General features: G+C 39.3%; 1 protein-coding gene across 2 annotated transcripts in view; it reads left to right on the forward strand.

Moving 5' to 3' along the window:
• sec24d (SEC24 homolog D, COPII coat complex component) overlaps positions 1 to 26769 on the forward strand; it is a 192640-nt gene that overhangs the window by 128124 nt on the left and 37747 nt on the right. For both annotated transcript variants that reach the window (XM_059988769.1, XM_059988768.1), the window contains exons 16-17: positions 6443 to 6539; positions 13502 to 13647. In XM_059988769.1, coding sequence (XP_059844752.1) covers positions 6443 to 6539; positions 13502 to 13647 — 243 coding nt within the window. The remainder of the gene's footprint in view (positions 1 to 6442; positions 6540 to 13501; positions 13648 to 26769) is intronic.

Here is a 26769-nt window from a genome sequence, read left to right on the forward strand (position 1 = left end):
CCACCATTTCTGGCTAATCAAATCCATCGTCCTTCTAAGCAAGACCAAGTGCCCAGCCGGTGACTGATTTGCATGCCATCTGTGCATTGCCCACAGTGGCAATCTCCAGCTCCCAAGTGCATCAAATTTCTTTTCCTTATTTCTACACCATCCTGTCCATCACCAGCATTCTCACAGCCAATTTTAGGTAGCTGTTGTCTTCTGTCTCTTCCAACCACCCCCACCCTGTCCCCTTCTCTGGACCTTCCATTTTTGTCCCTTTGCCCCTGTCACATATCTCCCCTTTAGGTCCAACACCCATATCTACCCCTCTCCCCCTGTGGTTTCTACCTACTACACATGGATTTTGCCCACTGGGTCTCCCCTCCACTATCTGGTTTTATCTGCTCTTTAACCATACCCCCACCCTGCCCCATGCTTCCCATTTTCATTTTCCTTATCAGATTCCTGCCCTGGCAGCCACTTTGTCATTTGTCATCTTCTATCAACTGGTTCCAATTTCCACCACCCCTCCCCTCACTGCAACATCTTCCTTTTGTTTCTCATTGACTGCACCCATCAGTCCTGCACGCATGCTGAGCTCGGTGACTTTATTGACTTTGCCTCCAACTTTCACCCTACCCTCAAATTTACCTGGTCCATTTCCGACACCTCCCTCCCCTTTCTTGATCTTTCTGTCTCCATCTCTGGAGACGGCTTATCAACTGATATCTACTATAAGCCTACAGACGCTCACAGCTACCTGGACTATTCCTCTTCCCACCCTGTCTCTTGCAAAAATGCTATCCCCTTCTCACAATTCCTCCGTCTCCGCTGCATCTGCTCTCAGGATGAGGCTTTTCATTCCAAGACGAAGGAGATGTCTTCCTTTTTTAAACAAAGGGGCTTCCCTTCTTCCCCCATCAACTCTGCTCTCAAACGCATCACTCCCATTTCCCGCACATCTGCCCTCACCCCATCCACCCGCCACCCCACTCGGGATAGGGTCCCCCTTGTCCTCACCTACCACCCCACCAGCCTCCAGGTCCAACGTATACTTCTCCGTAACTTCCGCCACCTCCAACGGGACCCCACTACCAAGCACATCTTTCCCTACCCCACTCTTTCTGCTTTCCACAGGGATCGTTCCCTACGCAACTCCCTTGTCCACTCGTCCCCCCCATCTCTTCCCACCGATCTCCCTCCTGGCACTTATCCTTGTAAGTGGAATAAGTGCTACATCTGCCCTTACACTACCTCCCTCACCACCATTCAGGGCCCCAGACAGTCCTTCCAGGTGAGGCGACACTTCACCTGTAAGTCGGCTGCTGTGGTATACTGCATCCGGTGCTCCAGGTGTGGCCTTTTATATGTTGGTGAGACCTGACGCAGACTGGGAGACCGTTTCACTGAACATCTACGCTCGGTCTGCCAGAGAAAGCAGGATCTCCCAATGGCCACACATTTTAATTCCACGTCCCATTCCCATTCTGATATGTCTATCGATGGCCTCCTCTACTGTCAAAATGAATCCACACTCAGCTTGGAGGAACAACACCTTATATACCGGCTGGGTAGCCTCCAACCTGATGGCATGAACATTAACTTCTGTTAATGCCCCTCCTCCCCTTCTTACCCCATCCCTGACATATTTAGTTGTTTGTTTGTTTTCTCTCTCTCTCTCTCTCTCTCTCTCTCTCTCTCTCTCTCTCTCTCTCTCTCTCTCTCTCTCTCTCTCTCTCTCTCTCTCTCTCTCTCTCTCTCTCTCTCTCCCTCCCTCCCTCCCTCCCTCCCTCTCTCTCTCTCTTCCACCCCCCCCCCCATCACCCTGCCTGTTCTCCATTTCCCTCTGGTGCTCCCCTTCCCCTTTCTTTCTCCCAAGGCCTCCTGTCCCATGATCCCTTCTCCAGCTCTGTATCACTTTCACCAATCACCTTTCCAGCTCTTAGCTTCATCCCACCCCCTCCAGTCTTCTCCTATCATTTCGCATTTCCCTCTCCCCCCACTACTTTCAAATCTCTTATTATCTCTCCTTTCAGTTAGCCCTGACGAAGGATCTCGGCCCGAAACGTCGACAGTGCTTCTCCCTATAGATGCTGCCTGGCCTGCTGTGTTCCACCAGCATTTTGTGTGTGTTGTTAGTCATCCACCTACTCCCAACTCCACCTCTCCCCCTCTCCTACTTGAGGCTCCATCTGCACGCCTTCCTTCGTCCTCCTCAATCCACCTATTGTTAATAAGTACATAATGTAACAGTAAGAAAATGCCTTGAGCTGGACTCAGATTTGAACATCATCTCAGTCACTGGAGCTGGGAGACGCAGGAAGAGGGAGTAGATGTGTGTTTAAAAAGTGTTCCCAGTCAAGGCTTAGCCCAGTAGATTCTATACAGACCTGAGAAGCTGCAGATATCTGTACTGCTACGTTGGACTATGAGGGACTGATGTGAAGCAGAAGGCTACATTTCAGCCTACAGTCAGGACTCAAACCCTCAACCCTATTATGGATTTCATCCTGTCAAGATGGTGCCAGTGAACAATGTGACCAAGAGCGATGTGCTGCAGACAGTTCACAAAGCTACTTCTTTCCTTCTTTCAAATATGATTCTAATACTATGCTGTCTGTGATTGGAACCTGTGAGTTACATTTTCATGGTTTGTTTTGGAGCTGACTGAGTGATCTGGCACTTTGCTGTCAGAAGAAATTCAGTGAAGTTAGATCCAAAGTGTATGGCCTGAAGGCCTGGTAACCTGGAGATGGAGTGTAAGCCCATGATTGACTCCATTGCTTCTTTCCAACTGAAGTGTTGAACAAGGGTGAAGTCGACAAGGACAAGAGTGGAGGGTGGGCAGGTGTTTGGCTTCATCCGCCTGTGTTTGACCGGACTTCTTGCCAGCTGTTGTCAAAAAAAAAATGCAGGAGCCTTGGAATCTGCATTGGTCGGCAAGGCTGTAGACTCATTTTGGAGGACTGAGGTTCATGCTACATGTGTTCCTAGATTGTGGTTATTATTCTTGCTGTTTGTGAGTGGTTTGATCAGGGTGGTCGATGCAGACTGGGGCGTTTCTGCAAAGAATAGCCTTGCGACTGGCCAAGGCTAGCAGCACAGCACTGAACTGAACTAAACTGAATACTACTGGACTCCTGGTTTGATGTTTGATATTCTGTGTGTTGTTCGCCTACTTACTGCCGCTGGGAAATTTGTTCATTTTTTTCACGTCTGTGTTTGATGTTTCCTTGAATGAGTTCCATGGTGTTTCTTCGTTTCTTCGCTGCCTGTATGAAGACAAATTTCAGAGTTGTATTCTGCATACATTGATAATAAATCTATTTTGAATCTTAATTGCTGAACAATCTGAACAGATACCGGTGAAAGATCCACTACAATTAATTTGTTATTTTGAAGTAAAATTTGTACAAGCTATTTTTTTAATCCATACCATAAGATGGGCATCACAGCAATTCTCATTATCAAAGACCCAAGTATGATCCTGACTGTGGGTGTAATCTGTGTGCAGGTTGTACCATTTTGCTTGTCCCTAACCCCAGCCCTAATGCATGGTTTCCACCAGATGCACTGCTATGCTCTGCATTCCAATGGTGTGTTGATCATTAGATTAATTGGTGACTGTGTTGCCCCTAGAGTAGGTGGGTGTTATAAGAATCAAGGGGTATCAGTGGGCATGTGTAAGAGAGTAGGGTGGGGGAAATAGGATTGCTCTGAAAGCCAACATAAATGTTATAAGCCAAATGGTCATCTTCCCAATCATATGAAAATACATGGAGAATATACTTGTTGTTAAAGAGTTGTGGTCTTCAATTTTCATCACTATTTGAAGTCTGGTAGCTGCACTAATACAATGAATTCCAACACTGGATGAGAAATACAGAGAAATTTCACAATAGCTACATTACATATTTGTAATGTAATACATATGGGTCTTACCTATATCGTATTGAGGTGACTGATCCAATAGGGAAGTTGAGGTTCCTCCCTCCAGAGGATCATAGCTAGAATGCAATCACAATTCAGTGAGTCATAGAAAATTAGAGTACAGAAACAGGCCCTTCAGCCCATCTAGTGTGTGCCAAACCATTTAAACTGCTTACACCCATGGCCCTGCACCACGACCTCCACACACCTACCATCCATGTACCTTTTCCAATTTCAATAGACAATAGGTTCAGAAGTAGACCATTTGGCCCTTCGAGCCTGTACTGCCATTCTGAGATCATGGCTGATCATCTGCTATCAATACCCAGTTCCTGCCTTGTCCCCATATCCCTTGATTCCCCTATCAATAAGATACCTATCTAGCTCCTTCTTGAAAGCATCCAGAGAATTGGCCTCCACTGCCTTCCGAGGCAGTGCATTCCACACCCCCACAACTCTCTGGGAGAAGAAGTTTTTCCTTAACTCTGTCCTAAATGACCTACCCCTTATTCTCAAACCATGCCCTCTGCTACTGGACTCTCCCAGCATCTGGAACATCTTTCCAGCCTCTATCTTGTCCAATCCTTTAATAATCTTATATGTTACAATCAGATCCCCTCTCAGTCTCCTTAACCATTGAAATCAAGATCGCATGCACCACTTTCTCTGGCAGCTTGTTCCACACTGTCACAACCCTCTGAATGAAGAGGTTTCCTCTCGTGTATCCCCAAACTTTTCAGTTTCCGCCTTTAAGGCATGACCTTTAGTTGAAATCCCACCCAACCAGTGTAGATAGCCTGCTTGTACTTACCCCATCTATACTCTTCATAATTTTGTATACCTTTACCAAATCTCTCAATCTTCTATGTTCTCCTCTTAATCTGTAACCTATTCAATCTTTTCTTACAACTCAGGTCCTCCAGTCTCGGCAACATCTTTGTAAACTTTCTCTGCACTCTTTCAAATTTATTTACATCTTTACTTTAGGTAGGTGACCAAAACTGCACACAGTGCTCCAAATTAGGCCTCACAAATGTCTTATACAACTTTAACAGGACTGTAATTATGCTCAGGAATGCTGTCTGATTCCAACAGACTTCTCAGCTGGTACTTAGAATGAAGTGTGAAATAGAGCATTGTCACTTTAACTGCTCAATCACTCCAGTCCTCACCGGATGAAAGAATTCCGGGCTGAATAACCTGAATTACTTGCTATATTTTGGAGTAGCTGAAATTTCTCTTGTTTTTAAGAAGCCTTGCCAAAAATTAAGTAAGGTTAATTTACATCCATAAAACAGAATTAATGTGAAATGGGAATTATTTCAATTCCATCTTCAATCACTTCCCAAATCTGTTGATTTAGGAAGGAATATGTTCCATTTCTTCTGAGTTTTTGTACTAGGCAAACCGTTTCTGTGCAATTGGTTATCTGTTCCAATATGTCATGTCTTAAATTACAGCTAATAATTTCCTTACTTTGATGTTCGAAGAAAAAATATTTCCATCACACGTAAAATAATAGATCATGCAGCATTAATAATTACTTGCAAATTTGGATTTCATTTTTGGGATTTTAGTCACAGTTCACAAGCATAAAGTTAATAATTATCTTTATTTCTATAATCTGGATCACAGTTTGTTCATGAATATAATCTGATTTGCTCCTGGGGGATTTATTTAATTGACCCATATTTTCAAGGTCTGCATTAGATCATAGAACAGTAAAGCACAGGAAAAGGTCCTTTGGCTCACAGTGTTGTGCCAGGCTAATCAAAATAATGACTCCTAATCCCATCTGCCTGCGCTTCGTCCACATCTTCGTATTCTTGGCCTACTCCTGGCAACCCATTCTAGGTAGCTACCATTCTTTGTGTAAAAAAAAGTACTTAAAAACCCTGCCTTGCACATCCCCTCTCACCTAAACATGAGCCCTGTAGTACTAGACATTTTGACTCTGGGAAATAGTTACTGACTATCTCTCTATGCCTCTCATTATTTTATCAGATCTCCTTCAGCCTAGTCTGATCCAGAGAAACAATGTCCCCTTATAACACAAACTCTTTTTGTGACCTACCTGAATTTATCATTTATAAAGCTGCAACCTAACTTCCTGACTTTTGAACTCAGTGCTTCAACAAATAAAGGCAAGCATTCCATATGCCTTTTTTTTTACCATTCTATCGATTTGCACGAGCCCTTTCAGTAAGATATGGACTTACACTACAAAGGCACTCTGTACATCTGTCCCTCAGTATTGGGTTCTTCAAATTGAGCAAATGCAACTCAGCAAAATCCGGGTGACTTGAAGTATACACCAAGATGTCATAAGTTACATGAATTTCCAATTATCTATATGATTGAACTAATTTAAGGTTTAATCGGAAGCAGTAGATTATTTATTGAAAGGTAATACAGTACAGAATGAAGAATCTGCTTGGTTTAGTGTTTGCTGTTTTATATCACTATTACACAGTACCATCTGCTGGTGGAATCAGTACTTCTCAAGCTTCTTGTCTTTTTTTTTGCACAGATACAGCTTGATGGTGAACACTTCTTGACTGATCTAAGAAAGGATGTACAGAAGTCAATAGGGTTTGATGCCATCATGAGGGTCAGGACAAACACAGGTGAAGTGCCTCTGATTGAGGAATTTGATGTTAAGTAATTTCAATCAAGTGTCTTTTTCATGCTGCTTTGGATCCAAAGTAAGAATCATTTCGATCACCTTTATAATTGTAAACTGAAGAATGACCATAAACAATCTTCAATCTTTACATAGAACATTTCAGGTGCAGAGTGGGATTTTATTTACCATCATAAACTAACCATTTTTGTTTCTTATTGTGTTCTTATAAATTAGGAATGTCTGCTAAGTTAGAATACAGAATAGTGCAGCACAGGATCAGGCCCTTCTGTCAACACAATGCCCATAGCCTTCAATTTTCCTCATATTCATGTGCCTATCTAAACATCTCTGAAAATTTCTTAATGTAAAAGAACTTGCCCCCCCCCCGTATCTCCTTTGAAATTACCCCCTCTCGCATTAAATACATGTTCTCTGCTACTAGACATTTCAATCCTTGGAAAAAGATACTCTCTGTCTACTCTATCTATGCTTCTCGTAATCTATCAGATATTCCCTCAGCCTGAACCGCTCCAGAGAAAGCAATTCAAGTTTGTCCAACCTCTTATTACAGTACATGGCCTCTAATCGAGGCGACGTCCTGGGAAGCCTCTTCTGCACCCTCTCCAAAGCTTCAACATCTTCCTATAATGGAGTGACCAGAACTGCATGCAATTCTCCAGATACGGCCTTATAAAACTTCACCTAAGTTTGCTGATGACACTAAATTGAGTGGAAAATCACATTGTGCAGAGGATACGGAGAGTCTGCAGAGAGCTATATATAGTTAAGTGAGTGGGCAAGGGTCTGTCAGATGGAGTACAATTTTGGTAAATGCGAGGTCATCCACTTTGGAAGGAAAAATGGAAGATTAGATGATTATTTAAGTGGTAAAAGATTGCAGCAAGCTGCTGTACAGAAAGACTTGGGAGTACTTGTGCATGAATCACAAAAGATTGGTTTGCAGGTGCAGCAGGTTATCAAGAAGAATAGAATGTTGGCCTTCATTACTAGAAGGATTGAATTTAAGAACAATAAGGTTATGCTGCAAATGTACGGGGTACTCTAGGTGTGGCCTCACCTAGAGTACAGCATGCATTTGTCATCTCCTTACTTGAGGAAGGATATAATGGCTTTGGAGGCAGAGCAGAGGAGCTTCACTAGGTTGATTCCCAAGATGAGGGGGTTAGACTATGAGGAGAGAATTTGTCGCCTGAGACTCTACTTGCTGGAATTCAGAAGGATGAGAGGAGATCTAACAGAAACATATAAAATTATGAAAGGGATAGATAAACTAGAGGCAGGAAAGTTGTTTCCACTGGTAGGTGAGACTAGAATTAGAGGACATAGCCTCAAGATTCAGGGGACTAACTTTAGGACAGAGATGAGGAGGAACTGATTTTGCCAGAGAGCAGCGAATCTGTGGAATTCTCTGCCTAATGAAGCAGTGGAGGCTACCTCAGTAAATATACTTAAGGAAAGGTTGGATAAATTTTTGCATTGTAGGGGAATTAAGGGTTATAGGGGAAAAGGTAAATAAGTGGAGCTGAGTCCATGGTCAGATCATCCATGATCTTATTGAATGGCAGAGCAAGCTCGATGAGTCAGATGTCCTACTCCTGTGCCTATATTTTATGTTTTTATGTTCTTAACATAACTTTGTAAGTTTCAGAGGTTTCAAAGTTACTTTTAATGTTGAGAAATGTAGATAATATACATCCTGAAATACTTTTCCTTCGCAACCATCCACAAAAACAGAGGAGTGCCCCCAAAGAATGAATGACAGTTTAAATGTTAGAACCCAAAGCCCCCCCCCCCAAGCTCCCACTCGCATGTGAAAGCAGTAGCAAAGCAACGATCCACCTTCCCCCACCAGCAAGAGAAAAACATTGGCACCCACCACTGGGCACACAAACGTGTAGCAAAGTCACAGAGTTGTAGCACCCCAAAGACTACTCATTCACCCAATATTCAACATACCACAGGCTCTCTCTCTCCCTAGTAAGGGAGAAAGCAGTGTCTCCATTTCACAGTGAAAGGGGACATAACAAACAACTCGCTGATTTACGATGTCAAAAATCTATTGTATTGCTTTTTCCAAGCTCTGTGCCCAAAGAACTCGGGTCTCTGGGCACACAACCAGCAGCCAGCTCACTGCTTTCAATCTTTTGTCTCCCACGACACATCGCAGAACCACTGACCTTCGTTCTGCCTGCCTCCAGAGTCACAAGATCCCAGAACTCCAAAAGCAAGCTAAGCTCTTAGGCTGCATCCTTGGCACATCGAACAACAGCCAGTCATGAAACTCCAAGAGCGGGTCCCATTCCCGCAAAGAACCGAAGTTAGCGTGTACCTCCAGGTCAGCGTCTTCAAAAGGAACTGCTGTTAGGTCCCATTGTCTCCTCCTAAGCTCCTCCTCTTTTCCTTTTCAAGTAGTTTTATGATGGAATAATGTAATTTAAACAGCAATAGTATATTTCAATGTTTAATCAATAGTCCATATTTTCCAGTCATTGTCAAACAGATGTTCATTACAGTTGTGCCTACACCCTGTGGATTTTTCACTGAAATTTGCAATGATTATCAGGCTGGTTCAACAGCAGTGTACATCTCTACAGGAGTCAGTGGAGCTATGGGAAAAATTAAAGCAACTTTAATGACTCAGACTGAAGAATGCATACTGCAGTATGCAAAATCAGAAAGTTTCTGAAAAAACCAGTGCACTCAGCCCATAATCCTCCGTTCCTTTCCTGTCCATATACCTATCCAATTTTGCTTTAAATGACAATACCAAACCTGTCTCTACCACTTCTACTGGAAGCTCGTTCCACACAGCTACCACTCTCTGAGTAAAGAAGTTCCCCCTCGTTACCCTTAAACTTTTGCCCCCTAACTTTCAACTCATGTCCTCTTGTTTGAATCTCCCCTACTCTCAATGAAAAAAGCCTATCCACGTCAACTCTATCTATCCTACCTCTTTCAAGTCCCCCCTCAACCTTCTATGCTCCAAAGAATAAAGACCTAACTTGTTAAACCTTTCCCTGTAACTTAGGTGCTGAAACGCAGGTAACATTCTAGTAAATCTTCTCTGTACTCTCTCTATTTGGTTGACATCTTTCCTATAATTTGGTGACCAGAACTGTACACAATACTCCAAATTTGGCCTTACCAATGCCTTGTACAATTTTAACATTACATCCCAACTCCTATACTCAATGCTGAGATTTATAAAGGCCAACATACCAAAAGCTTTCTTTATCACCCTATCCACATTAGATTCCACCTTCAGGGAACTATGCACCATTATTCCTAGATCACTCTGTTCTACTGCATTCTTCAATGCCCTACCATTTACCATGTATGTCCTATTTGGATTATTCTTACTAAAATGTAGCACCTCACACCTACCAGCATTAAACTCCATCTGCCATTGTTCAGCCCACTCTTCTAACTGGCCTAAATCTCTCTGCAAACTTTAAAAACCTACTTCATTATCCACAATGCCTCCTACCTTAGTATCATATGCATACTTACTAATCCAATTTACCACCCCATCATCCAGATCATTAATGTATATGACAAACAGCATTGGACCCAGTACAGATCCCTGAGGCACACCACTAGTCACCGGCCTCCAACCTGACAAATAGTTATCCACTACTATTCTCTGGCATCTCCCATCCAGCCACTGGTGAATCCATTTTACTACTTCAATATTAATACCTAACGATTGAACCTTCCTAACTAACCTTCCATGCGGAACCTTGTCAAAGGCCTTACTGAAGTCCATATAGACAACATCCAGTGCTTTACCCTCCTCAACTTTCCTCATAAACTCTTCAAAAAATTCAATAAGATTTCTCAAACATGACCTTCCATGCACAAATCCATGTTGACTGTTCCTAATCAGACCCTGTGTATCCAAATAATTATATATACCATCTCTAAGAATACTTTCCATTAATTTACACACCACTGGCATCAAACTGACAGGCCTATAATTGCTAGGTTTACTCTGAGAACCCTTTTTAAACAATGGAACCACATGAGCAATACGCCAATCGTCCGGCACCATCCCCGTTTCTAATGACATTTGAAATATTTCTGTCAGGGCCCCTGCTATTTCTACACTAACTTCCCTCAAGGTCCTGGGGAATATCCTGTCAGAACCCAGAGATTTATCCACTTTTATATTCCTTAAAAGCGCCAGTATTTCCTCCTCTTTAATCGTCATAGTTTCCATAACTTCCCTACTTGTTTCCCTTACCTTACACAATTCAATATCCCTCTCCTTAGTGAATACCAAAGAAAAGAAATTGTTCAAAATCGTCCCCATCTCTTTTGGCTCCACACATAGCTGTCCACTCTGATTCTCTAAGGGACCAATTTGATCCCTCACTATCCTTTTGCTATTAATATAACTGTAGATTATTTGGATTTATTTTCACTTTACTTGCCAAAGCAACCTTGTATCTTCTTTTAGCTTTTCTAATTTCTTTATTAAGATTCTTCTTACATTCTTTATATTCCTCGAGCACCTCATTTACTCCATGCTGCCTATATTATTGTAGATATCTCTCCTTTTCCTAACCAAGTTTCCAATATCCCTTGGAAACCATGGCTCTCTCAAACTTTTAACCTTTCCTTTCAATCTAACAGGAACATAAAGATTCTGTACCCTTGAAATTTCACCTTTAAATGACCGCCATTTCTCTATTACATCCTTCCCATAAAACAAATTGTCCCAATCTACTCCTTCTAAATCCTTTCGCATCTCCTCGAAGTTAGCCTTCCTCCAATCAAAACTCTCAACCCTGGGTCCAGTCCTATCCTTCTCCATAAAGTTATAAAGACACTTGGTGAGACTGAATCAGATTGAGGAGAAATTAAGCAAACTGGGGCTATAAAATTTAGATGTCAAAAACCATCCCTGCCTGGAGAAACATGATTTCTCCAGGATCGACGTTTACTCTTTAAGCCTTGTAACAATTGTGCATATTTTAATGAAATCCCTTCTCACTCTTCTGAATTCTATAGCTCCAGTTTACTTAATCTCTCCTCTTAATCTGATACCGGGGAAACAATCTGAACCTTTGCTACACTCCCACTAAAGACATCCTTCCCCAGTTTGAGAGATCACACCTGAACACAATATTCTTTGCAGATTCACTCTCATGGTGTCTTTATAACTAAAATAGATCTAAACCCTTCCTATCCATGCATCAATCCAACTGTCTTTTGTAGCTACCTCAACCACTTCCTCTGGCAGCTCATTCCTTAAATATGCTACCCTCCATATAAAAAAGAACATTTACCTCAAATTCTTATTAAATCTTTCACCTGTCACCTTAATCCAGTGCCATCTATTTCGTGATTCCTAAATGCTTGAGAAGTTGACTGACTACATTCACCCTATCTATGTACCTCTATAAGATCAGCTCTCAGTGTCCTATGCTATATTGGAAAAGTCCTGTTCAACCTCTCATTATTACTTAATCCTTCAAGTCCTGGTAGCATTCTTGTAAATATTTTCTGCACTCTTTCCAGTGTAATAACACCTTTTCTATGGCACAATGACCAAAACTGAACAGTGCTTTCAAGTGCGGCCTCTCCAGTGCCTTGTAAGACTGCAATACATTGTAACCTCCCCACTTCTGTACCCAGTGCTTTGACTGAAGACTGCATGCATTAACCATTCTTCACCACCCTGTTTACATGTGACTCCACTTTCAGATCACCATGTACCTAAACTCCAAAGTCCCTCTGTGTGTTGCTCAGATTTCCAGCATCTGCAGATTTTCTGCTGTTTGCTCTCAGCATTATCTCCTTGTTTTTATATTCTGTTTTCCTAGAAATAAATTCCAACATTGCATTTGCCTTCTTTACTATAGTCTCAACCTGTAAATAAATGACAAATAATAAGAAGCCCAAGCAACACACACAAAATGCTAGTGGAACACAGCAGGCCAGGCAGCATCTATAGGAAGAAACACTATCAACGTTTCAGGCCGAGACCCTTCGTCAGGACTCCTGTTTGCATAATAAGAAGCCCAGTTCTGATCCCTGAAGTACACCACTGGTCAGGAGCTTACAGTCCATGAAACAACTTTTTGCCATCACTCTCTGCTTCTGTCATCAAGCCAATTATTTATCCAATCAGCAAGATCTCCCTGAATTCCATGTGATCTAACCAACCAGATCAATCTACCATATGGAACCTTATCAAAGGCCGTACTAGTCCATGTAGAACTGCCTACTGCCCTGACATCATTGACCTTCTCAATCCAGATTATAAGACATGTTGTGCTGACTACTACTACTCTCCGGTAACTTACCAACCACAGATGTTAGGCGTACTGGTCTATAGTTCTCGGGTTTTTCCAGCAACCTTCTTAAGTTATGGTACCACATTTGCAACCTTCCAGTCTTCCTGAACAACTTCAATGGCTAAAGATGATACATATATTTCAGTAAGGGCACCTGCAATTTCTCCTCTCGTCTAATCTTCCATAGTGTTGTTTCATATACCAGGTCATGCCTTGGAGATTCGTCTACCTTCATATATTTTAAGATGCACAGCACCTCCTCCATGGTAATGCAGGCTATCCACATGACCTTCACATTAGTTTTCTCAAGTTGTCTTTCTCCACTGTAAAAGTAAATGAGAAATATTCACTGAGGACATTGCCCATCTCCTGCAATCACACACATTAATGTTCACTTTGGTCTTTGAAATGCCTTATTTCTCCCTGTAGTTACTTTGGTCACAGGTAAAGCTGGTTGTTGTCGACATACTGGTGAACACCACCTCCACATTTTCAGAAGAGGTTGGAGAAAGGCAAGATACAGATTGAGATGATACATTCTTAGGGACACCTGTGAAGCTTGCAATGCATTAAACTATGAGGAAAGTTTTTAAGCATTCTGTGCATTTTAAACATTTCTTTTAATATTTTCTTTATCAAGGCTTCAGAGCAACTGAATTCTTAGGCTCCATGTGTATGAACAACACAACTGATGTGGAATTGGCTGCCATTGACTGTGATAAGGCAATCACAGTGGAGTTCAAACATGATGATAAACTCAGCGAAGAGAATGGAGCCTTAATCCAGGTAGAGTGCATCAACATTGCTGTGTTACCTCAGCTTTCCATACAACATAACAAGTGGTTCTAGACTTTACATTTATGTCTATTTTGACAAATCACGGTCAACTTTAGTATGTTGTTTTTGGATAAGTGGGAAGGAATAACAAAGGAAAAGAGAAGAACTATCCTGGAATGACAGAACTAGAGTTATTCTTCATTTATTCTTAACAACACACCATAAAAACACTTATTCATTCATTTTATAATTATTTAATTTGCCTTTTTCTTTACAAGCTGAGTGCCACATTTACCAAAATTGTACCTAGAGTTCAACGTAATTCAAGTTCAACTTCTATCAAAAGGACAGGCAGGTAGACAGAGGAGTTGGGGTGGTGCTGTTGGTAAAAAAAAATATGGAATCAAATCCTTAGAAAGAGGTGACATAGGATTGGAGGATGTAGAATCCTTGTGGGTAAAGAAACTGCAAGGGTAAAGAGATCCTGATGGGATTTATATACAGGACCATAAACAGTAGCCAGGATGCGGGATATCTGTTTCAATGGGAAATAGGAAAGGCATGTATTAAGGGCAATGTTATGATAGTCATGGAGTCATGGTAGTCATGGAGGGATTTCAAGATGCACCTCGAAGAAGAAACATTATAAAGACAGGATGACGCAACCATGGGTGACAAAGGAAATAAAAAACAACATAAAAGCTAAAGAGAGGGCATATATTAGAGCAAAAATTACTGGGAATTTAGAGGATTGAGAAGCTTAAAAACCAACAGAATCTAACTAAAACAGCCAAAAGGATGGAACAGATGAAAGTAAGCTAGCCAATAATATCAAAGAGGATATCAAAAGTTTTTTTTTCAGATATGTAAAGAGTAAAAGAGAGGTGAGAGTAGATAATAGACTGCTGTAAAATTGACACTGGAGTGATTGTAATGGGGGACAAGGAAATGGTGGATGAACTAAATAAGTATCTTAGTAGTATGCCAGAAGTTCAGGGGTATCAGGCCAGAAGTGTATGCTTCTATTACTAGAGAGAAGGTGCTTGGGAAGCTGAAAGGTCTGAAGATAGATAAGTCACCTGGACCAGATGGTTTACACTCAAGGACTCTGAAAGAGATAGCTGAAGAGATTGTGGATGAATTAATGATCTTTTAAGAATCACTAGCTTCTAGAATGGTTCTAGAAAATCTTAAAACTGGCAATGTCACTCCACTTTTCAAGAAGGGAGAGAGGCAAATGACAGGTAAGATGTTAGAATCTATTATTAAGGATGAGGTTTCAGAGTACTTGGAGGCACACGATGAAATAAGCCAAAGTCAGTACTGTTTCCTTCAGGGGAAATCTTGCCTGACAAATCAGTTGGAGCTCTTTGAGGTAAAAAAAAAAGGCAGGATAGACAATGGATGGTGGATATTGTTTACTTTAATTTTCAGAAGGCCTTTGACAAAGTGCCATACATGAGGCTGCTTAACATGAGGAAACCATGTCTCTATACTAACATGATAGAAAATTGGCTGACTGACAGAACACAAAGATTAGGAATAAAAGAAGCCTATTCTGATTGGCTGCCGGTAACTAGTGATGTTCCACAGCGGTCAGTATTTGGACCACTTCTTTTCATGTTATATGTCAGTGATTTGGATGATAGAATCAACAGCTTTGTGGCCAAATTTGCAGACAGTACAAAGATAGGTGGAGGGGCAGGTAGTGTGGAGGAAGTAGGGAGTCTGCAGAAAGACAGATTGGGAGAATGGGTAAAGAAGTGGCAGATGGAATACAGTGTAGGGAAGTGTATGGTCATGCACTTTGATAGAAGGAATAAAGTCATAGACTATTTCCTAAATGGGGAGAAAATTCAAAAATCTGGTGCAAAGGGACTTGTGAGTCTTCATGCAGGATTCACTAAAAGGTTAACTTGCAGATTGAGTCAGTTATAAGAAGGGGAAATGAAATGTTAGCATTCATTTTGAAAGGACTGGAATTTAAAATCAATAATGTAATATTGAGACTTTATAAGGCATTGTTCCAACCACTCTTGGAGTATTGTGAGCAGCATTGGGCGCCTTATCTAAGAACAGATATGCTGGCATTGGAGAGGGTGCAGAGAAGTTTCCAGGAATGGAAGGGATCGTTTGATGGCTCTGGGCCTGTACTCACTGGATTTTAAAAGAATGAGGGAGAATCTGATTGAAGCCTATCGAAAATTGAAAGGAGCAGATAGAGTGGATGTGGAGAGGATGTTTCCTATAATGGGTGAGTCTAGGACTAGAGGGCACAACCTTAAAATAGAGGTGTGTTCTTTTATAACAGAGATGAGAACGAATAACCAGAGTGGTGAATCTGTGGAATTCATAGCAATGGACAGCTGTGGAGGCCAAGTCATTGAGTATATTTAAAGCAGAGTTTTATGAGTTCTTGGTTAGTCAAGGTGTTGAACATTTCAGGAAGAAGGCAGGAGAATGGTGTTGAGTGGGGTAGTAAATCAATCATGATGGAATGGTGGAGCAGAATCAGTGAGCTGAGTGGCTTAATTGTGCTTCTATGTCTTATTGTTTTATATCTTTACCTTGTTTCTGTAAATCAAGACAAATGAATGTAGGAAAGAGAAGAAAATAAGAACATTAAGAGCCTACTTTATTAAAGATCTTTCATAGAAACATAGAAAACAGGTGCAGGAGTAGGCCATTCGGCCCTTCGAGCCTGCACTACCATTCAGTATGATCATGGCTGATCATCCAACTCAGAACCCTGTACCTGCTTTCTCTCCATACCCCCTGATCCCTTTAGCCACAAGGGCCATATCTAACTTCCTCTTAAATATAGCCAATGAACCGGCCTCAACTGTTTCCTGTGGCAGAGAATTGCACAAATTCACCACTCTCATAACTTTTCATAACTTCAGCACTTTTTAATGTGTTTGTTACAAACGGTCCAAACCATCTTTTGGACTATAGTCTATCTTGCACTATGGGAAATAACAAAAATTCAGCTTCTTCACGGAAGAGTCTATAATTGTTGCTTGAGTGACAATGATTGGCCGTGGCAAGGAGAAGAACAGTTTGATAAAGCAGGATCTTTTAAATCAACCAGACAGGGCCTACGAGTCTTCAGCTGATGTATCTCAGAGGTATGGCATCCTCAGGATCCTGGAAAACTAATTTGATTGAATACTTTGAAGAGGTAACAGCATGTATAGATGAGGTAAATGTGATTTATATGAACCTTGGTAAAGCCATGTGGAAAACTAGTTCAAATGATTGGGGCCCATTAAATTCAGGGCAAGTTGGCAATTTAGATCCAAAATTGGCTTGGCAATTGGAGAAAGAGGTGGTTTACAGAGAGTTGTTTTTGCATTTAGACACCTGTGACTGATGGTGCATCACAATATTCAGTGCTGTTTGTCAGGGTCATCTATTACATTTACTACTCCTGGTGTGGTCTCCTCTTGTAGATTAGGACACAGTTTAGTTGGACACCTTTGCGCTGTACACCTGAGGATATCTTGGTGAATACCTATTTCAATTCAACTTGCCATTCCCATTCTGACATATCAGTCCATGGCCTCTTCCAAATTCAGGTTTGAGGACCAACACTTTCTATTTCATCTGTGTATCCTCCAACCTGATGGCTTGAACGTTGATTTCTAACTACTGGTAATTAGAAAGTTACCAGTCCCCCTCTGGTAACTCCCCCTCTGCCTTTTTCTCTTTTCTCCATTCCCCATTCTGGTTACCCTCTTACTTCCTCTCTTCCTTCACCTGTCCACCATCTCCCTCTCATTCCTCTCCTCCTTCCCTTTATTTCATGGTCTATTGTCCTCTCCCATTAGATTCCTCCTCCTTCAGCCTTATAATTCTTACACCTATCACCTCCTAGCTTCTTACTTCATCACTCATCGCCCACCATCCTCCTTTCCCCTCACCTCGTCTTACTGATCATGTGCTGGGTTGTATTCCTCCTGCTGCCCTCACCTTCTCATTTTGGCTTGTGCCACCTTCCTTTCCAGCTTTTGTTACAAACATAAAGAAACTATGCTCTATAAAACCTTGGTCACACCCCAGCTGGGCTACAACTTGCAGTTTTGGTCATCATGTTGTAGGAAAGAAGTGATGGTGCCTGAGAGGGTACAGAGGAGATTTATCAGGATATTGTCTGGGATAGAGCTGTTTCAGTTTTAAGGAGGAGACTGTCTAAATTGAGTCCATTCTCCTTCAGCAGAGAATGTACAATTGGGCATGATTGAGATGTATAAAATTAAGACGGTAATAAAATATGCTAGTTTGCAGGAAGCTTTTTTCCCCTATCAGAGATACAATAAACTACAGGATGTAAGTTTGGGATAAATGAGAAGGGATTCAAAGGGTTATGAACGGGACCTGCTTCATCCTACAGATGGTAAGCACCCAGAATGAACTGCCGGAGGGAGTGTTTGACTGCATTTTAGAACTGTGTACACTTGAATCACTTAGGTTGAGTGAGCAGTGGGCTAAGTGCTAGGCAATGGGGTTGATTCAGAAGGTTGCTGAGTGGTTGGCATGGACAGGTTGAGCTGAATGGCCTGTTTCCATGCTGTAAGGTTCTCTGATTCTCCGTCATATTAAGGAACATTGAATTTGTTCCAAGCTAAATTAAATTTTACAAAATGATGACAAGATTTTGGGGGTGGAGTTTCAAGATGGCGACGTAAACATCTGCCTTTTAGGCGCCCTTCATTTTTTCAACTATAATCACCCTTTAATCAAATCTTTTCGAACTTAATTATATGAGTTGCTACTTCTGATTAACTTTTTTTTTCCTAAAACAATATTTGATCTAATCTTGTCAAACTTAAAATGGCTACAAGCAAGAAATTGTCTAAGGATCCTTTTCCCGTCGACATAATTTCTAATCTTCTGGATGCTAAACTTGCGGGTTTGGAAGGCAGATTAGAAGGTAAATTGGGAAGTAGACTGACAAGTTTGGAAAATAAGCTTACCACGAAAATATCTGAACTTGAAGAAGTTGATAGATCGCTTGAAACTAAGCTTCAATCTCAGGCATCAGATATTCAGTGGCATGAAGATAAGATCATGACTCTTGAAAAATCAATTTGTGAAAAAGTACGTACAATTGAAGCGCTGGAGAAGAAGATAGAGTTGACTGCTAAAACTATTGGTCAGTATAAGTTTAAAATTACTGATCTCGAAAACCGATCTCGCAGACAGAATTAGCGTATCATCGGATTTCCCGAAAAAGTTGAGTCCGGTGATTTAACTGAATTTTTCTCTAAATTATTGTGGGAAATTTTCGGTGAGGAAGGTTTGCATAATAAACCTGTTATCGACCGCGCTCACAGAGTTGCGAGATTTTCGGCTGTGTCTGGTAAACCACGAGCGGTGATTGTTCGCCTTCATTATCCTCGGGAGAAAGAGCTTTTAATTCGATTAGCTCGTAAAAAAGGTATGATTTCTCACAACACCAACACATTTCGAATTGTTGAAGATTATTCATTCGAAGTAATGAGAGCGAGAATCGCTTTTAAACCAGTGATGGCAGAGACTCACTCGATTGGACTTAAACAAGCTTTAATGTATCCAGCGAAGCTTAGAATTACGCTGAACGACAACAGTCAGCAATTTTTTAACACTCCGGAAGAAGCGAAGAAATTTGTTGAAGATTATCGATCTTCTAGTGCAACTTGAACTATGTGTTATGTTGAAGATTTTTCGGAGAGAGGATGCCATCTCATTTTAAGTTTTAACCTATGAAGCTGGGTTATAACTTCTTATCCTGATCTACGTGTCTGGTTGTTTTTTTTTACTATCATCATTGTTTATAGATGCTCTTTTAATTTTTATAATATCTTTTTTTTATTCTTTTTTCTGTTTTGCATAAACACGTTTATATTTTGTAATAATGATTTACTTTTTTTTTCAAGATGTCGTTTCTTCTTCCCATAAGACTTTGCTTTCTGTAAGCATTTATTTGTTTGCCTGTACTTAGAAATGGGACGAATGTTTTGAATTTTTTAGTCTTTTTTTATATATTGTAGTGTCTATTAAATCTTTTTTTTAATCCTATTTTGATAACTTTTTTTATTAATTTTTTTTAATAGATTGCTGAACTTACATTTGTATTTTGTAATATGGCTTTTTCAAAATGTCGTTTCTTCTTCCCATAAGTCTTTGCTTTTGAAACGTCATCTTTCTTGTATTTGAACATGGAATTTTTTTTAAAGGTATATTACACTTTCAAATCTTAATGTTTATACTTTTTTTTATTAATGATTGTTTTATTATATTAGTTTTTTCATTCTGACTGATATATATTTTCTTTTTGCAACCCTATATTTAAATCTGGGTGTTACATAGTTTTTTAAAATCTTTTTATGGAGCTGCTATCTTGAAATGGGGGTAATGTTAGTGTTAGATTATGCGCCTGCCGCTTGGCTTTCTTTCGAGGGGTGGGGGGAGTGGGTAGGGATCTTTTTTCACGCTTTTGCTTTTTATTTTTTTGCTTTTAGTTTATGGGCCGACTTTAAATTATTAATATTGTTGAGGTGTCATGCTCTCCGGTTGCTCCTGAATCAATTTTCCTTCTTCCTGAATTATGGGTTATGTGTCTTTTTAACCTTTTATGATATACACAATCAATATTGGCATGATGGATAAATCTATTAACTTTATCTCTTGGAATACTAATGGTTTAAATCATCCGATTAAACGTAAAAAAATATTTAAAGTATTCCATAGATTGAACGCTAATATTATTTTTGCACAGGAGACCCATATTAGGAGGGAGGATAATCAACGTTTTTTTAGGTTCTGGAAGGGTCAACAATTTCACTCGAATTGTACCGCCAAAATTTTTATAGACCCCTCAATTTTTATAGACCCCTCAATTTTTATAGACCCCTCAATTATAGACCGCCAAAATTTTTATAGACCCCTCAATTTTTATAGACCCCTCAATTTCGTTTACACATCATGAAACTATTTCTGATCCACAGGGCAGATTTTTGTTGATAACCGGTTCACTTTTTAATCGAAAAGTGGTTCTAGTTAATATTTATGCTCCAAACTTTGACTGCCCTGAATTTTTTAAACATTTATTTACTTCCCTTCCTAATCTAAATGAATATATGTTGATAATGGGTGGAGATTTTAATTGTTGTTTGAATCCTTCGATGGATAGATCTAAACCTATCCGAACTCTTCCGAATAGATCAGCCTTACTTATTAATTCTTTTATGGTTGATTCGGGAATTTACTGAAATATGGCGGTTATTGAACCGTAAAGATAAAGAATTTTCATTTTTTTCACATGTATATCATAGTTATTCTAGAATTGATTATTTCCTTATTGATCATCGGTTATTAACGGATGTCATTGATTGTAAATATGATTCTATTACTATTTCGGATCATGCACCTTTGAAGTTATCTATTAAGATTTCGGACTTTTCCAATAATACTAGATCTTGGAGACTTAACGCTACTTTGCTTCAAGACCCAGAATTTATCACCTACATAAAACAGCAAATTGACTTTTTTTTCTCAACAAACTATACTGAAGAAATTGACAGAGGAATACTTTGGGACTCTTTTAAGGCTTTTATCAGTGGACAAATTATCTCATATTCCGTTGGTAAATTCCGTTGATATTTAGATATTGCTTTATTAGTGGATAAAATTAAGGAAATTGATAAGATTTACTCCGTGACTCCTACCAAAGAACTTTATAAGAAGAGAGTTGAGCTTCAAATGGAACATAGCTTATTATTATCTTCTTCAATTGAAAATCAATTAATTAGGACCAGGGCTCAATTCTATATTCATAGTGATCGAACTGGTAAACTGTTAGCTAATCAATTAAAAGCTATTTCGACTAAGCGACAAATTATTAAAATTCGTAAACAAGACGGTAATCTAACTACTGATCATAAAGAAATCAATAACACTTTTCAAGATTTTTATAAATCTTTATATCAATCAGAATTTGATGGTGACCTGTCCACGATGGATAATTTTTTTAACAATTTGAATATTCCTAAACTGACAGATGAAGATCGCAGCTTGTTTGATGCTCCTATCTCTATGGCCGAAATAGGAGAGGCTATCTCATCAATGAATTCAGGGAAAGCTCCTGGCCCTGATGGTTATATTGTAGAATTTTTAAAAACTTTTTCTTCTTTGCTTTCCCCTTGGTTATGTGAAATCTTTAATGATGCATTTGCTAAGAAGAGATTACCTCAATCTTTTTATGAAGCTGCTATCTCTCTAATTCTTAAAAAAGATAAAGATCCTACTTTATGTGCATCTTATCGCCCTATATCATTATTAAATGTAGACTCTAAGATTCTTACAAAAATTTTAGCCATTAGATTAGAAAAGGTACTATCACAGATTATTTCAGAAGACCAAACTGGTTTCATTAGGAATCGGTATTCCTTTTTTAATGTTAGAAAATTGATTAATATAATTTATACTTCATCAGCCACAATCCCAGAATGTATTTCATTAGATGCTGAAAAAGCTTTTGATAGAGTTGAATGGACATACTTATTTAATGCATTGAGAAATTTTAATTTTAGTCCTAATTTTATATCATGGATTAAATTAATATATTATAAACCTGTTGCTTCGGTTCTTACAAATAATTATAGATCCTCTTTTTTTCAATTATCTTGTGGTACGAGACAAGGTTGTCCCTTAAGTCCTTTATTATTTAATATTGCATTAGAACCTTTAGCCATTGCTATTTGTGAATCTCCTAATATTTTTGGTATTACCCATAATGAGAAGTTATACAAGTTATCACTTTATGCTGATGACTTGCTGTTATATATTTCTGATCCTGACAGGTCTATTCCCGTTATTTTATCCTTGTTGGCTCAATTTGGTAGTTTTTCTGGTTATAAATTAAACTTGGATAAGAGTGAATTATTCCCCTTAAACGCACAAACTTTATTGAATGATAGGATACCATTTAAAGTTGTTACTGATAACTTTATCTATTTAGGTATAAAAATTACCAAGAAATATAAAGATTTATTTAGACTGAATTTTTTACCTATGCTTCATCAAATTCAACAACTTACTACAAGATGGTCTCCCTTATCCTTATCATTAGTTGGTCCGATTAATGCTATTAAAATGATGATTTTACCGAAATTTTTATATTTATTTCAAGCCTTACCAATTTTTATTCCTAAATCTTTTTTTGACAACATTGATTCAAAAATTTCCTCATTTGTGTGGCAAAATAAAAACCCCAGGTTAAGTAAAAGGCAATTACAAAAATCTAAAAAAGATGGTGGTTTAGCTTTACCTAACTTTAGATTTTACTATTGGGCGAATAATATTCGTAACCTAATGTATTGGAAATTAGATTTGGATTCACCATTGTGCCCACAGTGGGTAAATTTGGAATGTAATGAGGTAAAGGGATATTCTCTATTCTCCGTTCTTGGTTCTTTTCTTCCTGCTGATTTAGTTAAATTCAATAAACAGATATCTAATCCTGTTATCAAACATACATTACGAATTTGGTTTCAATTTCGTAAGTTTTTTACTCTGAAAAACTTTGTTCTTGATAGCCCTATTTTACTTAATTTTTTTTTCAAACCTTCCTTGACAGATCAAGCTTTTAGCATATGGAAAAGGAAAGGTATAAAATGTTTTCGTGATCTTTTTTCTGAAGGTACTTTGATGTCTTTTGACCAACTCTCCAACAAATTTAAATTACCTAAATCTAATTTTTTCAGATATCTACAAATCAGAAATTTTTTACATAAAGTTCTACCATCTTTTCCCAATTCAACTTCAATGGATTTCTCGGATTTGATTTTTACCTTAAATCCTTGTCAGAAGGGATTAGTAGCTTTTATTTATAATATGATTATGAAGATACAACCAGAAATATCAGATAGAATTTATCAAGAATGGGAAAAAGAACTTCGATATAATATATCAACAGATAAATCGGAAAAATTTTTACAAATGGTTAATTCCTCTTCTATATGTGCTAAACATGCTTTAATACAATTTAAAATTGTACATAGAGCTTATATGTCTAAAGATAAGCTTGCTCGATTCTATTCTCATATTAACCCTCAATGTAATAGATGTCATTCAGAAGTGGCTTCATTGACCCACATGTTTTGGTCATGTCCCACTTTACATAACTATTGGAAGGACATATTTGCTACCATTTCCTCAATTTGGAATATTGATTTACAACCTCATTTTATTACTGCAATTTTTGGTATACCAAATGAGGATGGTAATCAATTTTCCCCTTCAATCAGACGAATGATTGCTTTTGTAACATTAATGGCCAGAAGGTCTATATTACAAAACTGGAAAGAAGTAAATCCTCCTACCACGTTTCAGTGGTTTTCTCAAACTATTTCTTATCTGAGCTTGGAAGAAATTAGAAGCACTATTTTTGACTCATCAATTAAATTTGAAGAAACTTGGGGACCGTTCATTCGACATTTTCATATGAATTAATTTGGCCTTTTCCAGACCTTCTTTCTGCTTATTCTTGTTCAGGTATGGAGTTCCGGAGTTCTTTGACACTATCATATACTTATAAACTGTTATTATTGCCCATGTTAGTTTAGTTTAGTGTTTTTTTTCTCAATATATATTTTTTTACATATTTTCAAATTTTGTTTTCTTTTGACGATTATTTTTGTTTTTTTCATATATAATTATATAGACTTGATTGATTAATGTACTTTTTTTTGTTGATGTTTAATAGGATATTATTATCTTATTACCAATGCAATTTCAAGTCTATTGTATTCATAACCTGTTCATTATTATGTTATGTTTTTTTATATATATATGAAACTCAATAAAAAGATTGAAAAAGAAAGAAAGAAAGAAGATTTACATCATAGTGATCTTAGAGGATTTGTTTCTATTTCATAATCATTTTCTCCTGGTATAATTAACATCCAAGTTTACCCAGAGGCCTGCCAGACAGATCAAGGTGGTGGTGATTGATTACAGTGCAAAAATATAACCACAGTTTATAGTAAATTGGTGCTAATGAAAAATAAGTTTAATAGTAAGATCACATTGAATGATGCTGAATGAAGACGCTATGGCACAATGTACTGTACTTTGACAGAAAATGATAATGAGGATGTGACTAAACACCTTGATGAAGGTGGAGCAGTAGATGTAGTGTATATGGATTTCAGCAAGGCTTTTGATAAGGTACCCCATGCAAGGCTTATTGAGAAAGTAAAGAGGCATGGGATCCAAGGGGACATTGCTTTGTGGCTCCAGAATTGGCTTGCCCACAGAAGGCAAAGTGTGGTTGTAGTCGGGTCATATTCTACATGGAGGTCAGTCACCAGTGGTGTGCCTCAGGGATCTGCTACTCTTTGTGATTTTTATAACTGACCTGGGTGAGGAAATGGAGGGATGGATTAGTAATTTGCTGATGACGCAAAGGTTGGGGGTAGAACCATAGAACACTACAGCACAGTACAGGCCCTTCAGCCCTCCATGTTGTGCCGACCCATATAATCCTTTTAAAAAAGTACTAAACCCACACTACCCCATAACCCTCCATTTTTCTTTCATCCATGTGCCTGTCCAAGAGGCTCTTAAATACCCCTAATGTTTTAGCCTCCACCACCATCCCTGGCAAGTCATTCCAGGCACTCACAACCCTCTGTGTAAAAAAACTTACCCCTGATGTCTCCCCTAAACTTCTCTCCCTTAATTTTGTACATATGCCCTCTGGTGTTTGTTATTGGTGCCCTGGGAAACAGGTACTGACTATCCACCCTATCTATGCCTCTCATAATCTTGTAGACCTCTATCAAGTCCCCTCTCATTCTTCTATGCTCCAAAGAGAAAAATCCTAGCTCTGCTAACCTTGCTTCATATGACTTGTTCTCCAATCCAGGCAACATCGTGGTAAATCTCCTCTGCACCCTCTCCATAGCTTCCACATCCTTCCTATAATGAGGTGACCAGAATTGAACACAATACTCTGTAAGCGTGGTCTCACCAGAGATTTGTAGAGTTGCAACATGACCTCTCTACTCTTGAATTTAATCTCCCTGTTAATGAAACCCAGCATCTCCTAAGCCTTCTTAACTATCCTGTCAACATGTACTGCGACCTTGAGGGATGTATGGATTTGAACCCCAAGGTCCCTTTGTTCATCCACGCTCTTAAGAAACTGACCATTAATCCTGTACTCAGTCTTCTGGTTTGTCCTTCCAAAATGCATCACCTCACATTTGTCTGGATTGAACTCCATCTGCCATTTTTCTGCCCAACTCTGCAGCCTGTCTATATCCTCTTGTAACCTTCGACAACTCCATCCACAACTCCTCCAATCTTCGTGTCATCCGCAAACTTACTCACCCATCCTTCCGCCTCTACTTCCAGGTCATTTATAAAAATCACATCCCTGCAGCACTCCACTAATCACCGACCTCCAGGCAGAATATTTTCCTTCCACAACGACCCTCTGCTTTCTTCCTTTAAGCCAATTTTTTTTATCCAAACAGCGAAGGTTCCACTTATCCCATGCCTCATGACTTTCTGGATGAGTCTCTCATGAGGGACCTTGTCAAATGCTTTGTTAAAGTCCATGTAGACCACATCCACTGCCCTCCCCTCATCAATTTCTTTTGTTATCTCTTCAAAAAACTCAATCAGGCTCGTGAGGCACGATCTTCCCTTCACAAAGCCATGTTGACTATCCATGAGTAGACTGTACTTCTCCAAATGCTCGTAGATCCTATCCTTAAGAATCCTTTCCAGTAGTTTGCATTACCACTGAAGTAAGACTCACCGGTCTGTAGTTCCCAGGTTTCTCCCTATTACCTTTTTTCAACAAGGGAACTACATTTGCCATCCTCCAGTCCTCCGGCACTTCCCCTGTAGTCAAAGAGGATTCAAAGATCATAGCTAATGTTCCTGCGATCTCTTCTCTCAATTCCCACAACAACCTGGGATGTATCATATCCGGCCCTGGGGATTTATCAATCTTAATGTTTTTAAGAAGATCCAGCACTTCTTCCTTAATCTCCACATTGTCCAGCACACAGGCCCGCTCTACTTCGACCTCATCCTGATCAAGGTCCTTTTCACTTGTGAATACTGAAGCAAAGT

Source organism: Hypanus sabinus, chromosome 14, assembly GCF_030144855.1.
Source record: "Hypanus sabinus isolate sHypSab1 chromosome 14, sHypSab1.hap1, whole genome shotgun sequence".
Classification (NCBI taxonomy): Eukaryota; Metazoa; Chordata; class Chondrichthyes; order Myliobatiformes; family Dasyatidae; genus Hypanus; species Hypanus sabinus.